The sequence below is a fragment of the Staurois parvus genome, unplaced genomic scaffold (assembly GCF_062004578.1).
Source record: "Staurois parvus isolate SC_StPar_1 unplaced genomic scaffold, SC_StPar_1.0 ptg000299l, whole genome shotgun sequence".
NCBI classification, from domain to species: Eukaryota; Metazoa; Chordata; class Amphibia; order Anura; family Ranidae; genus Staurois; species Staurois parvus.
Window position 1 is genome coordinate 24,424,693 of NW_028318095.1, and position 15,455 is coordinate 24,440,147.

The 15,455-nt window shown below is 41.3% G+C and overlaps 1 protein-coding gene across 1 annotated transcript in view; it reads left to right on the forward strand.

Moving 5' to 3' along the window:
• CPD (carboxypeptidase D) overlaps positions 1-15,455 on the forward strand; it is a 135,964-nt gene that overhangs the window by 97,401 nt on the left and 23,108 nt on the right. The window contains exons 10-15 of the mRNA XM_089683053.1: positions 1,254-1,396; positions 1,471-1,640; positions 3,395-3,712; positions 4,489-4,684; positions 7,130-7,265; positions 14,797-14,946. Of these exons, the coding sequence (XP_089539179.1) occupies positions 1,254-1,396; positions 1,471-1,640; positions 3,395-3,712; positions 4,489-4,684; positions 7,130-7,265; positions 14,797-14,946 (1,113 nt within the window). The remainder of the gene's footprint in view (positions 1-1,253; positions 1,397-1,470; positions 1,641-3,394; positions 3,713-4,488; positions 4,685-7,129; positions 7,266-14,796; positions 14,947-15,455) is intronic.

Sequence of the window (15,455 nt, forward strand, 5' to 3'; positions counted from 1 at the left end):
CCAGATATGGAACAGTGACCCGTGCCGAGGATACACCATTGTTAACCGCTTCGGGACCCTGTACCACCTTATTAAGAGTTATAGTTTCTTGTGTAATTGAAGACTAATTGGTGCTGCACTATCTCTAGGTGATAAATAAACTCCTGTGATGTTAATACCCCAGACAGTGTACAAACTTGTAAATAAATATACATAAACCAGCAGCACCAATTAGTCTTCAATTTGTCATTTTCCATTGGGTATATGGTAAGGTGCTAGCAGCTTTTTAGTATAAACTAATAGGGGACCTGGAGCGCGGGAGGACCATACAGATATAATAGTTTTTTGTGTATTAGCACAAATAGAAGAGGAATGGGTCTGTTTCAGAATGGGATAACTGTGAAAATCTGAGAATGAACACTTTAACTCCATATCCCCAACATAAGACCTGCAAGGGTACCGTGATGCCTCATAATTTTATAGGGAGGTGGGTAGCAGTCCCTTGTCAGTGGGCAACTAAATCCAGAGGGATTCAATGCTCTTAAGGGTGTTTGCAGCTCTAATTCCCCTTAGGTGAGTGGCTGTGAAATGTTGCAGTTGCTGGTATCTCCAAGCATCCAAAGGGAACATACCACACACCTTTCCACCCTGGGGAAATTTGGCACATCTGGTGTCCCCATCAGTTGCCCGCGTTCAGGAGAAATGTCAGACTCACCTGTGGAAAGGGGGGGGGGGGGAGGGTCGCCAGAGTAAGCCATTCAATGGAGGAGGGGGAAACAGGTGGCGATGGAGCGCCCTGTCTGTTAGTGGAGTCCCACATTTTTAAGGTATGAATAGTACGAAAAAAAGCAGTGTCTGAGAAACCTCTGTGTAGGTGCAGGACCCACAGGGCCTGACATAAATTACGGCCCACCATTGTTTTCTGTAGTGTCACCCCTATTTTTTTTTTTTGGTTTACGTGATGGTGCTAGCTAGGTATTCTAATCAAGGCTACTGCCCTGTAACAATTTAAGTTGGGGAGGTCTATCCCGCCTTTGGCCCTTGTGACAATTTTCTATGCCAAACTTGGCTTTGCATTTTGCCATACAAAACTTTTGAAAATCTGTTGAACACTGGGAGTGTCATCTTTTTTTTTTTTTTTTTTAAACCCCTCTCATGGGTATGTCTTCTAGCCCCAATGGGAGCCATAAACAAAATTGTATTTTTCTAAAACTGCCCAATGTGTAGTTGGTTTATATAGTTTTTGTTTAAACCTTTCACACTGTAATTCGTAGGTGGAATGCAAGACTGGAATTATATCAACACAAACTGTTTTGAAGTGACAATTGAGCTGGGTTGTGTCAAGTATCCAGAGGCATCAGAACTTCCAGCTTACTGGGAAAGCAACCACCAATCTTTGCTGGCATTCATAAAACAGGTAAGTGTGTGCTTGGCAGTTATGCTTTTTTCACTTTGTGTTGTCCACATCGTATTGACGTCTGAATTCTTTAGGTACACAAAGGAATCAAAGGATTCGTGCTTGATGCTACAGATGGAAGAGGTATCTTCAATGCCACTATTACTGTTGCTGACATTGATCATCCTGTGACCTCTGACAAGGCTGGGGATTACTGGAGATTGCTAGTCCCTGGTACATATAAAGTTACAGCCTCTGCGAGAGGGTAGGTATCAATCTCCTTTAACATCACATCTTGTTTTACAGTTTAGTAGATGAGCTCCAATTTAAAGTTATAGATAAGACACTGGCTGCCTTTCTGTTTTTTTGGGGTTTTTTTTGAGTTTTTGAATGTATAAAGCCTTCCCAAATCCTTTCTGTTTTTGTTCGGTGCATCTACTGTATAATCATTATAGTAAACTTCAAGAACAATGACATCTTAATCGCAAAGTACAGGACAGAGGAAAAGTATTCAGAAACCCTGGGTTATTGGCTTGTACCCCCAGGTGATTGGACGTTGGCAAGCTTTTGTGGACACACCCACGAGTGTCTCTCCTATAACCCTATCTCACTTTGAGTCCTCAGTTTTGTGCTAGTGTCCTAAGGAGATGGACCTCTTCTCTTTCACCGAGAAATTACGCATAGCTTAACTGGGTAGAGCAACTTCTGTTCAATTGCAGTGACCATACATGGATTGAAATATTGCCAGTGCCTGTTGAACTGTCCAAATTTTCATCCATCTATGCCCAGCTTTAGACGCAACACTAGGAGCCAATATGTTCATGTGCTGACAATGCGCATGATGATAATACAAGAGAGCAGACTAGCAGAGAGATCAGCTCATTACTATGCTACGTTTCCTTCACTGTCCAATCATAGACTGGGAGTGTTGAGAATATCTGTAAGTGTTATTTAAGGAGGAACTGAACTCTGGAAGCTGTGCCCAGAAAAAGTAGGCAGAGGAAAAACTACTAGTCATCAGTATTGTATGTGTGTTTCCTCTAGCTGATCTTTCTCCTAATGCTGACTTACTGCTTTGTTCTATACTTTATTTCTCTGTGTAGAGGCGGCCATCTTGGTTGAGGCATAGTTTTGTGTCCTCATGTCAGAGCCTCCAGCATGGAGAATAGTGAGCATTAGAGTAGTGGCATCATCAAATCTCTTGAAGCAGTAAGAGCTAGCAGTGCCTTAGATTTCACACAACGGTTATATAGCTATGAGGCTGTAGTCGTATACCAGGAAGTGCACTGCTATTTTTCATGAGGAATTCAAGACAAACATTCTTTTTTTCAGACTTGGGCAGAATTATCATTTCTAAATGTTCCCCATAACATAGCAATCATCACTTTTTGAGTTCAGGTCAGTTTTCACTGCAGCAGAAAACAATCGGGCCAGGTAAGACTGTGCTTTGTTGCAGAGATGAGAAAAATCTCAGGACTGGATCAATAGAAATACAAATATTCATGCAGGTATAAATGTTCCTTTATATGTATTTCATGTGTTTATTTAGCTGTTTTCCCGGATTTAATTTCCAATCGTTATTTATTGAAAGTTTACAATACAATGAGAATAAACAAGGCAACAAATGAGAAGGTAGTGACAATTATACATATAGTCATTCAGGTGCTTCAAAACAGAAGGATTGTTAACACTACTATATTCCCTGAGTTTTTTGTATTAAACATTTCTATGAAGAACCATCCAGGTGCACGGTATACCCTAGTGGGGTCCTAAAATTCCATAAGATCAGTGTGTCCGGTATCTAAATTCACATATCGACTCTGTTGCTTGTTTGCCCTGATTTCAGTTGTGAAGTTTCTAATTGTTTCATATGACTCTGTATGGTTGGAGTTCCACTACTGGAATATTTCTTTGCAATTTATGTTCCTGTGAACATTCCAAAATCCCTTGCACATTAGAAATCATTCCAGAAAACCCATCATATAGTATATATAATCACATTTCTTTCCTTTCCTCCAGGTATGTTCCTGTTACGAAAACCGTTAATGTCACAGAAGGAGATGCTATAGTGACAAACTTCACACTTGCCCGCTCAGGTACAGATATGTCCAAGGAAGACAAAAGAAAATTATCTGTGGTAGAACCAGAAAAGCTAGACCCCAACACAAAGGAATTTGAGACACTAATCAAAGATCTTTCTGCGGAAAATGGTCTGGAAGGACTCTTGTTGTCAAGATCAAGTGACATAGATCTGTATCGATATAGGTCTTATCATGACCTTTCAGAATCACTCCGTGGGCTAAATCTTAATTATCCAAATATAACTAAACTTACAAGGTAAATGTACTTTTTGTTTTATTTTATTGCTTCTCGTAAATTATTTGAGAAATCTCCTCTTACAAACCTTGTTCATATATACCTTTTTATGGTGGTATGTTTTTTAGATACATCATTCCGTTTTATTGAATACATTTACTCTCACCTATTCGTAAATGGCAAAATTTCCTGCCCAACAAATTTGTTTTAAAGCAGTTGCCCACCATATGGACTGGAATTTCTACTTGATTTGTTTGGTATGCAGATTTGTACACCTGCCTATATGCATGTACAGTTTTAGGGATCCTCAGCACCTCTTGTGATGGGTGAATAAAGGAGGGTCTGGGTTTTGTGGCATCACAGTTTTTGAGTGGCAACTTATCTGATATTTCACATATGCACTAGACTTCAACAGCCACTGTTGTGTGATACTTCAGAAGTAGATTTGAATGAAGTATCATTGTTGTACATGTGGATAATTGTGTGTGCCCAAAAAAGACCATCCATTTTTTACACAGGTCTCTTTATCTGACTAATTAAATTCCAGGGCCTATCAATATGGTAATGTGGTGAAAAGATTAAATCTGAGCCCAGTTGTAGTGTAACATGTAGGTATAGTATTCCTGTCTCAGTTAATGATAGCTGGCAATAAGGATTCTTCCCTGTTGCAGCTTGATAATATCTGAAGCAGGAGCCTTGGTTTCTTTTGGGCTTCTTGTCTTGTTAATGATAAATTTGCTGTTTCATGCAACAGATGATTTTAATAAATCTTTGTGGCTTTTTTTTTTTTTGTACAGATTGGGTCAGAGTGTTGAGTATCGTTACATTTGGTCTTTGGAGATCTCCAATAAACCAAATGTGTCCGAGCCAGAGGAGCCAAAAATCAGGTTTGTTGCTGGAGTCCATGGCAACGCTCCAGTTGGCACAGAGTTGCTGTTGACGTTTGCAGAATTTCTTTGCTTGAACTATAAGAAGAACAGTGCAATAACAAAGGTGAGGTTTCTGTCATTAGTGTATTTTGTATTGTGTACACACATGAATAGATTGTTTAGATTCAGCTGTATGAATTAGCAGAACATGGGAGCATTAGTATATCTGCACTAATTCATACATTGCCTCGTGTATGTTTTCCTAATTTGGTTGACAAAACCTTCTAGGAGTTTGCCTAAAAACACCCCTACTTATTCTCTCTATGCGTTAAGTTGGCCATAAATGGTCGAATCTTGGCTGGTTCAGCAGGTTGCATCTATGTGCAGGTTGATTATACTAAATTCTACTGTTGCACAACTTGGGTACAACCAACCTGTCAGATTTTTCACATAATAGCTCCATGGGAGGATTCTCCCATCAACACTGACTGAGTTAATGGGGGAATCTAGCGATTCTCTTTCCTGCAGCCTGTGGTTGCAGGTAAGAAAATCACATCATCTATGGCCGGCTTTAGCCTGTTTGAATATTGGGTATATGAACTCAAAAATTCAGCTAACAGAGCTCCCAAAAGTCACATAACTGGCAAAAAAAAATGTTTGAGTAACCGGACCGGGTGTACTAAAGTTATACTTAAAATGAAGGGTTGGGTAGGTAGGCTTTGCCCCTGTTTGCCTTTCCAGGCTACTTTCTCAAATTTCCTGAGTTGCCAATAATTAGCTTGAGAAGGAAAATATTATTATAATTACCATTCTGGAATGTGTTTGCAATTAATACTTTGTTTTGTCCTCCAAGTGCAGCAGAAGTTAGCAAAATGGTTTGATTCTACTGCATTATTAGCTGTTAGAGATGGCTTGTTCATCTAGCTTTTGCATGCATAGTCAATGTATGCCTCAGCCCAAAGGTTTAGAATAACGCTTAAACTAAACAGGTTTATATGTATATGTACAGTGGATATAAAATGTCTACACACCCCTGTTAAAATGTCAGGTTTCTGTGATGTAAAAAAAAACGAGACAAAGATAAATCATTTCAGAACTTTTAATGTGACCTAAAGTGTACAACTCAGTTGAACAACAAACTGAAATCTTTTAGGTGGAGAGAAGTAAAAACTAAAATAATATGGTTGCATAAGTGTGCACACCCTTAAACTAATACTTTGTTGAAGCACCTTTTGATTTTATTCCAGCACTCAGTCTTTTTGGGTATGAGCCTGTCAGCATGGCACATCTTAACTTGGCAATATTTGCCCACTTTTCCTTGCAAAAACTCTCCAAATCTGTCAGATTGTGAGGGCATCTCCTGTGCACAGCTCTCTTCAGATCACCCCACCGATTTTCAATGAGATTCAGGTCTGGACTCTGGCTGGGCTTTTCCAAAACTTTAATCTTCTTATAGTGAAGCCATTCCTTTGTTGATTTAGATGTATGCTTTGGGTTGTGGTCATGCTGAAAGATGAAGTTCCTCTTCATGTTCAGCTTTATAGCAGAAGCCTGAAGGTTTTGTGCCAATATTGACTGGTATTTGGAACTGTTCATAAGTCCCCAATTCCAACTGAAGAAAAACAGCCCCAAAGCATGATGCTGCCACCGCCATGCTTCACTGTGGGTATGGAGTTCTTTTGGTGATGTACAGTATTGTTTTTGCGCCAAACATATCTTTTGGAATTATGGCCAAAAAGTTCAACCTTATTTTCATCAAACCATAACACATTTTCCCACATGCTTTTGGGAGACTTCAGATGTGTTTTTGCAAAATTTAGGAGGGTTTGGATGTTTTACTTCTTAGGAAAAGGCTTCCTTGTTGCCACTCTACCCCATAGCCCAGACATATGAAGAATATGGGAGATTGTTGTCACATGTACCACACAGCCAGTACTTGCCACTTATTTCTGCAGCTCTTTTAATGTTGCTGTAGGCCTCTCTGCAGCCTCCCAGACCAGTTTTCTTCTCGTCTTTTCATCAACTGGAGGGACATCCAGTTCTTGGTAATGTCACTGTTGCGCTATACTTTCTCCACTTGATGATGACTGTCTTCACTGTGTTCTATGGAGTATCTGATGCCTTGGAAATTCTTTTGTACCCTTCTCCTGACTGATACCTTTTAACAATGAGATCCCTCTGATGCGTTGGAAGCCCTCTGCAGACCATAGCTTTCACTGTAGGATGTAACTAAGAAAATAAAATGTCAGGAAAGACCTACTAGAACAGCTGAACTTTCTGTGGGGTAAGCAGAGGCACTTTAAATGATGAGAGGTGTGCACTGACTCCTATTTAACATGATTTTGAATGTGATTGCTCAGTTTCGAGCACAGCTACATCCCCAGTTATAAGAGGGTGTGCACACTTATGCATCTACATTATTTTAGTTTTTTTTATGTTTTTTTATCTTTGTCTCATTTTTTTTTTACATCACAGGAACCTGACATTTTAACAGGGATGTGTAGACTTTTTATATCCACTGTATCTATATATTTATATATTCTTTTTTTTTTTTTTCTTCATCTTTTAGTTAATTGACAGAACAAGAATTGTTATTGTGCCTCTTGTCAATCCCGATGGCAGAGAAAAAGCAACAGAGAAAGAGTGCATCTCAAAAATTGGACAAACCAATGCTAATGGCAAGGATCTGGACAGTGATTTCATAAGTAAGGAATTTAAAGTTTCTTTTAATAGTTATCTCATGTGAAATTTTTTTTTCTATACTGCTTGCTATTCACGAAGATGAGTCATTTTGGGAATAAATGTTTCTTTTGACTTTCCTGAGTTCTCTCCAGTGTAATACAAGTTCAGTAGTCTAGGATCTTGTCTCCAGTGAATGTGTTAAAGAATTTATTTTTTTTACTGCACACTATTACATACAAAACAGTTGCATCGGTTTGGCATAGGTTCTTAGATGAAAAACCTCTTTCACTCTGAGAGAAGATTTTTTTTGTGTATCTTTACTGTATTTTTTTCTTATTAATCTTTGGTTGAGCCTTCTATCAACAACTGATTGCTTATTGCCTCATGGCTCACTAGCAATTTCAGGATCTGTTACCCTCGATGTACACCTTGGGAACCATACACAGACCCTGCATCATGTGAGCCAGCCTTTAATGTTTGCTTCATGCACTGGATATTGTGTTTTAGAGCTCATCTTGGTTCATGGAGTGATTTAGCTGCAGGGTGCTAAACAGGTCTAGGGCCTTGGTACAAGACCTCTTTGGGTGCATGCCCATTGTGACAGTCTGGACCCTGAGCAGGACCAGTGACATGCATAAGGTAAGACAGGGTTTTCTGTACAATACATACCAGTTCCTGGCTATTCGTGTCGTGTTGGATTATTGGTATACATTACTTTTTTTTTGACAAGACACACTGTAGTGCTAAGCACACAGACAGTTTTTCAAGGCACGAGTTATGTGTGCACTTTAGTGCCTCACCACTGGAAGTGGAAGCTTCTGACTAGTGACGTAATGCCTATAAGGCTGCTGAATGAGCACTTCTGGCGTCCATTTACCAGCAAAGACACAAGCTGAACACTTTGCCATCTCACTTGTTGACGAATACCTCACAGAAAAAGCCACAGGAAATCAGTTAGCGGTTGAGTTATTGTGATTCCTTCATTCCATTCACACATTGAATCCCCTCAGTGTGCATTTATTCTGTGTTTACCCTGCAGGGGTGGATCCTCATTTATCAGTGGCAGATTACAGGAGCTCAGGAGCTGGAGCACGTGGGACACATAGCAGCCATTCTGCCACAGGCTCTTAGGAAACCTAAGTTCCTCTCATGTTGTTAGTAGTTCCCTTGTTCTGGAGCAACATTCTATACTGACAATAATGCACCCCTCTGAATTGAGCAACTCATCAGATGTGTACCACATAGCCCAACTGTCTAAAGTGGACTTTTGAAACTAATGCTGATTTAAAGGCAAATTTGTCTTTATTACATTTTTGCATTAAATTTTACAAACCAAAGCAAAAGGAATAGTAATAGCATGTACAAGCAAGTATATAGAAATGTGGAGAGTAAGTAAGTATAAATAGTTCCATACAACAAAAAGATGATAGGATCAACCACATTCATTACAGAATTATAAAAAAAACCCATAATTTCTGGGGGAGTATCCCTGGGTGAGACTTGGGGAACAAATAGATGTACCTCCGTATAACTCAGTATATAAACCCAACTTAGGAAAAAAGTTAAAGAAGTATAGAAAGAAAAGAGAGAAGCCAGTTTTAGACACAGTAAAGGACAAGAAGGGAGAGGGTCGGGAGGCGGGGATGGCAAAAAGCAGAGCCAAAGTGGTCCACCACCAGGACCCCATTGGTGTGACCCAGCAGCCCGTAGCCAAGCGGGGGCAGTAAGGTCAAACTGCTGGTCATTGCAAAATGAACCGGGTAAACGAGGCTCAACTCTATTAGGACACAATAGGGGAGCACAATTCTCGGAGAGTCGAAGAGGAGGAGAAATGGAGCCAGACTGACCATAGTAACTTGTGTTTATCTTAGGTATCATTGGCAAACGCCAACATTTCCTCCATATGCATGATATCATCATCCACGGAAGAGGCGGGGAGGGTGGCCATTTTCCAAAAGAGGGATATCAATTGGCAAGCAGCAGATAGAAAGAAACACAACAAACTTTTCTTCTGTGCTGCCAGTGAGCCTGGTAGTATGGAGAGGAGAGCAATCTCCGGTGAAGAGACCGAGAACTCACCATAGATCCTGTTATATACTTCAAAAACTGGACGTCAGAAGGGTTAAATCAGGGCACAATCCCACCAAATGTGGAGCTGTGTACTGACAACTTTAGTACAGTGCCAACAGAGATTGGATATAGAAGGAAATATTTTCTGTAGGGAGAGGGGGTCCCTGTACTATCAAGAAAGGAGCATAAAGCTCTTTTCCTGCGAATAACAGGAAATAGACAATTTATGAGTGAAATGGAACAACGTAGACCAGTCCTCAGTCGAAATGTCTCTACCTAGGTTTCGAGCCCATGCCGTAGTAAAGGGGGGACGTTCAGAGTGAAGAGCATTGAGGGAAGCCATGACATGTCTCGGTGGTTCAGAGTGGGAACACAATCGTTCAAACTCATAGAGTGAGAGGCAGAGTATAAGTGTTTGCAGAAAGAAGATAAATATAAAGTGGTCAACCAGTCCCTAGGACCTCCCTGAAGAAGCAGAAGACCCGTCTGGGGGCAAATAAAGTCCCAAGCTACAAGCCATGAGGCGTGCAAAAAGGAACTGATAGCAGAGGATCCCAACCCTTGTGGAAGAGCGGGGTTATCAAATAAGGATGATAGCGGTGAGGGATCGGAAGATAAAAGTGCAATGACACTTCCTTTATACCAAAGCCGTAGCACAGCCACAGTTAATGGGGACAGGCCGGAGAAACTTTGAAAGTCTTAGCCATAACACGATTGTAGGGCGCAAAGATGGGATAGATCTTGTTCTATCATGCAAGAGGCTTTACGGAAGGGTCTGGGTAACCAATCAAGCATCTGGGCCAGTAACGTGGCTCTATAGTATAGTTCAAAGTCAGGCAAACCCACTCCTCCCCCGAGTTTCAGATAAGTAAGTAACCTATCCTTTAACCTCGAGAACCCTCAATGCCAAATAAATCCTGATCGAAAGAGAACGCAGAGAGAGAAAAAAACTCCACAGGTACAGAGATCAATACAGTCTGGAAAACTTAGGTAAGGTAAATTATGGAAACAATGTAGCGCTACTCGCTTGTATTCAAATAAACATGTGGACAAATAAAACACCTAGTAGATAAATATCAAATAAATGAACAAAATTGGTGTCCACTAAAGTGAAATCATGCACATCACTTAATAATACACAGATGTGAATGAGTCTAAATTCCTTTAGTGAAAAATCAATCCTTCCAACTGAAAAACAATACGTGCTTTTACAAGTGAATATATACATATATACATAAAGAGTGTGCATTAACATATATCTGTACCTAAACATACCCCATATAGTGAATAAGTAAAAAATTGTGCATATATGTAAACTCAATAAGTGCAACTGCACACAAACAAAATATATTTCCGTGCATATAAAGTCCAAATAAGAATGATCACACTCAGGTGAACAAAAACACTCGTGCTGGTATTTGTGTGCAAAAGTGGGTTGATAGTTGAGCAGAAGATCATCCGAACATCGGCTGAATCAGCCTCTCACCTTAAAGATTCGACCCTTGCGAGTCAAAACGTTTAATAGGATCCCCCTCACAGATCCTCCAGGTAAGTATCAGTATTTGTGTTGGGAGTTATCCTGAGCGCAAGAGGTTCACACCATTATAACTTAGGTAAGGTATCCATCTTAAGGGTGTTTATGCGTCCGAACCAGGGCATAGCAGAAGCGCCACACAAAGTCCGATCTCTACGTAATCGCGAAAGCAGGGGTAAATAATTAAAGGAATATAGAATATTCAGATCTGAGGAAATAAAGACCCCAAGATACGTAATGGCCTTTGGTCGCCATTGAAAAGAGAAATTAGAGTGTAGGTTCATCAACACATGGTCAGGTAAAGAGATATTCAAAGCTTCCGTTTTTAGAGATCTTAAGTTTAAAGTTACTGAATAAACCAAATCTGTGAAACTCGTGGAGTAAACTAGGGAGTGAGATAAGTGGCTGTTGTATGTTAACCAAAAGGTCAGCTGCGTAAAGAGATAGTTTGTGGTGAGAAGAGGGAGTGCGAATACCCACAATCGAGTCGCAAGATGTTCCAAAACAAAAAGAAGGGGAGAGAGGGGACATCCCTGTCTGGTCCCGTACAATATGGGGAAGGACAAAGAAACCGTAGCATTCACCAGGACAGACGCTGAAGGATGAGAATAGAGGGACATAATCTTAGTGAGAAACCGTGAACTCAGACCTATCTGCTTTAGGGTAAGGCGTAGAAAGCGTCAGTCAACACAGTTGAATGCCTTCTCAGTGTCAAATGAAAGGAGGCAAGCCTTTAAGCCGTGTTGCTTGATAAAAGAGATAAGATGGATTGTTTTAGAAGTATTATCCGTAGCTTCTCGACCGGGGGCAAAGCTGACTTGATCATGGTGGATCAAAGTTGGTAAAAAGGGCGAGAGGCGGTTAGCTAGGAGTTTCACAAAAAGCTTAACATCAAGGTTAAGTTGGGAAATTGGGCGATAGCTAACCCAAAGGGAGGGGTCCTTGCCTGGCTTAGGAATGACCGAAATATTGGTGGACAAAGCTGGAGAGGGCACAGAGTCGTCGATAACATTAAAAGCTAGGGCTAGAAGTGGGGCTAGTTGGGTGGCGAATGTTTTGTAAAATTTTGGGGTAAACCTATCCGGACCCGGAGAATTACCAGTTTTAAGGACCTTAATTGCCCCGAGAACGTCCGTAATCGAGAAGGGCTCCTCTAGATCCAAAGCGTCTTGATTATCCAGAACCAGTAACGCCGTCTCCGTGATATATTGGGACACAGTCGGGAGATCAAAATCAGAAGAAGCAGCAGAATTCGCTGAGGACAAATTATAAAGTTGAGCATAATAGTGTTCAAATGCGGAAGAGATTCCTTTGTTGTGGTAGAGTTTGGCATTGTCAGGCGCCTTAATATGTTGGATCGGATGACGGGACGCTCGAGGATGGAGTACACGAGCCAGGTGTTGGCCACATTTGTTAGCTAAGGAATAATAAGTGTTGCGTGCTTTGTCTCTTGCGGCAAGGGAAGAAGTATCTAAGAGTTGAAGTAAGTCTCTACAGGTGTTAGATAAGTCTCTGCGAGCACCGGGTCCAACGTGCGCTTGTGAGAGGATTCGCGATGAGCGAAAATTGCCGACGAATCTCCGCCGTCTGAGCTTTTTTAGGCAAGAGCCATGTTTAATAAGAACCCCTCTAATAACACATTTAAGGGTCTCTCATTGAGTAAGGGGGCCTGTAGTGTCCAATGCATGATCAAGAACAAAGTCTTTATGACCTCCGCAACACATAAGGAGTCTTTGAGCAGGATGTCGTTCAAACGCCACAAGAAGTGACATGAAGACATCGGTCGATCATGAATCATAAGATGGATTGAGGCGTGGTATGACCATAAGAAATGACCAAGAGAGGATGGAGTCGGGTAATCAAGGAAGGACTGTGAGACAAAGAAGTAGTCTATACAGCTGTAAGACGCATGGGCCAGAGAATAAAAACTATAATCACACTCCGAAGGGTGTTGGACACGGCAAACATCCACTAAGTGCAATTCATGCAAACGTGATTTAATTTGAGATAAGACCGATGTGGAGAGAGAAGATTTACCTGCGGAAGTGTCAAAGCCAGGAGAAAGAGCTACATTGACGTCTCCCCCCAACAATGAAACAAGGACCCCGAAAAGCAGACCGCTCGGAAAAAAACGCTGCGAGAAATGGACCCTGATCCTGATTGGGAGCGTAAACGTTTGCCACTGTAAAAACAAAATCTGGATATTTCAATTTAAGGAAAAGGTAGCGACCAGCTGAAAAACTATGGAGTCCAGGACCTCCGGGTCGAAGATATGATGAAAGGCCACCGACACACCCCTAGAGAAACGCCTGTGGGTTTGTACTATGATACCACTGAGTATAGTAATGATTGCAGTGGACCGGGATACCATCTGAGCGGAAGTGAGTGTACTGGAGGAGCAAAATCTGCGATCTGTGTTTGTGAAAATGGTAGAACATTTAAAGTGTTAAAGCCCCTTCAATTAACAGAGGAAAGGTTAATTGGGGTCATGTTCCTCCAAGGTAAAGCAAGATCGGAAAAATGTGTGTCACTGACAATGCTTCGCTGACCTGCCCCTGACTCCCGAGGAGAAAAGAAAAAAGAACAATAAGAGGAAGAAAGAAAAGGAGATTAAAGAAGGCACTAGCGGAAAATAGATATAAAGCTGAGAAAGGAAAGTCAGAAGAAGGAAGAAAGTAAAAAGAAAGAACGAATAGACAGGCGAACTGTCTAAATAACATACAGTGTGTCAATACACAGTACACTAAAGGCCTAGGTGGGGAACATCAGAGGCGCATGTATCCAGTCCCGATGCAGGCCTCCTGCAGAGAAACGTCAACCTTGAGGGAGGTCACTCTCATATAAGAATAATCTCCCCCTACAAAATGTGTTTAGTAAACCCTAAAACAATCGTGAAAGATAAGCTATCCCCCCATCAAGTAAGCATAACCCGGTAATAAAGGGGAGACATCTCCCACAGTCCAGAATTTTAGAGCTTGTCTGCGAGTTCTGAAAAAAGGAAGCAGAGAGAAGAAGTTGCACTCTGTAGAACACACACACACACACACACACACACACACACACACACACACACACACACACACACACACACACACACACACACACACACACACACACACACACACACACACACACACACACACACACACACACACACACACACACACACACACACACACACACACACACACACACACACACACACACACACGCACGCACGCTCTCTCACACACACACGCACGCTCTCTCACACACACACACGCTCTCTCACACGCTCTCTCACACACTCTCTCACACACTCTCTCACACACTCTCTCACACACTCTCTCACACACTCTCTCACACACTCTCTCACACACTCTCTCACACACTCTCTCACACTCTCTCACACACACTCTCTCACACTCTCTCACACTCTCTCACACACTCTCTCACACTCTCTCACACACTCTCTCACACACTCTCTCACACTCTCTCACACTCTCTCACACACTCTCTCACACTCTCTCACACACTCTCTCACACTCTCTCACACACTCTCTCACACTCTCTCACACTCTCTCTCACACTCTCTCACACTCTCTCACTCACACACACACACTCACTTTGTTTCCTTGGTGTCAGACTTGTCAGAAGTGATTTATGCTGATAGCAGAGGAATGAAGCTGCATACAGAAATAGCACTTGGTGTTCTTAATTAAGACACAAGTACACACTATAGAGGGATATCCTTTGTTCCTATTTCATGTCTGCAGTTTACAACCACTTTAAGTAATAGAAAATTCATATTTATTTGAATGTTCAATTGCCATTGCATTTTAAGATATAAAATGATTTTAATTTTGTTGTTCTAATACAAAGCTCTGCGGACTGAAGATGATTGTGTTTTGTTGTAGAACCTACTCCTTTTATAGATAAGCATTTTAATAAGTTTTTTTTTTTTTGTCTAGGTAACTCCTCTGGTCCTGTTGGTGAGAGGGAAAAAGAGACTAATGTTATTATTGATGGTTTAATCTTGAAGCAAGATTTCACCCTATCTGTAGTTTTGGATGGTGGCTCTCTTCTAGTTACTTATCCTTATGATAACCCAGTGCACACAGGTGAGTAAAGTAGCACTTATACAGTATGTTGTCACCTTGTCGCAACATTTGCATAGAGCTCACACTTGTTCACCTTTTTGTCAACTAGTCTATTTTTTATTTTTCTCAAGACTTAGTTCATACCATGTTTCCCCAAAAATAAGACAGTGTCTTATATTAATTTTAGGTAAAAAAAATGCACTAGGGCTTATTTTCAGGTAGGTCTTATTTTTATTGACTTTTATTTATTTTCATTCACTTGGTGACAACCCCTCCGACGATCCCCGCAGGATGGATCGGATCTGTGGATTGAGCATAATGAATCAGAGTCCGATCCATTATCCTCCCCAATCCGCAATTCCGATCCATCCAGCGGGGATCGTCAGCTTGCAATCTAACTAATCTCTAAACCAGGTCCACAAAAAGGTACGTTTTAAAGCAAGCCCCCCCTCTCTCTCTGCCCTCTTTCTCCCCCCCCCTCTCTCTCTGCCCTCTTTCTCCCCCCCTCTCTCTCTGCCCTCTTTCTCCCC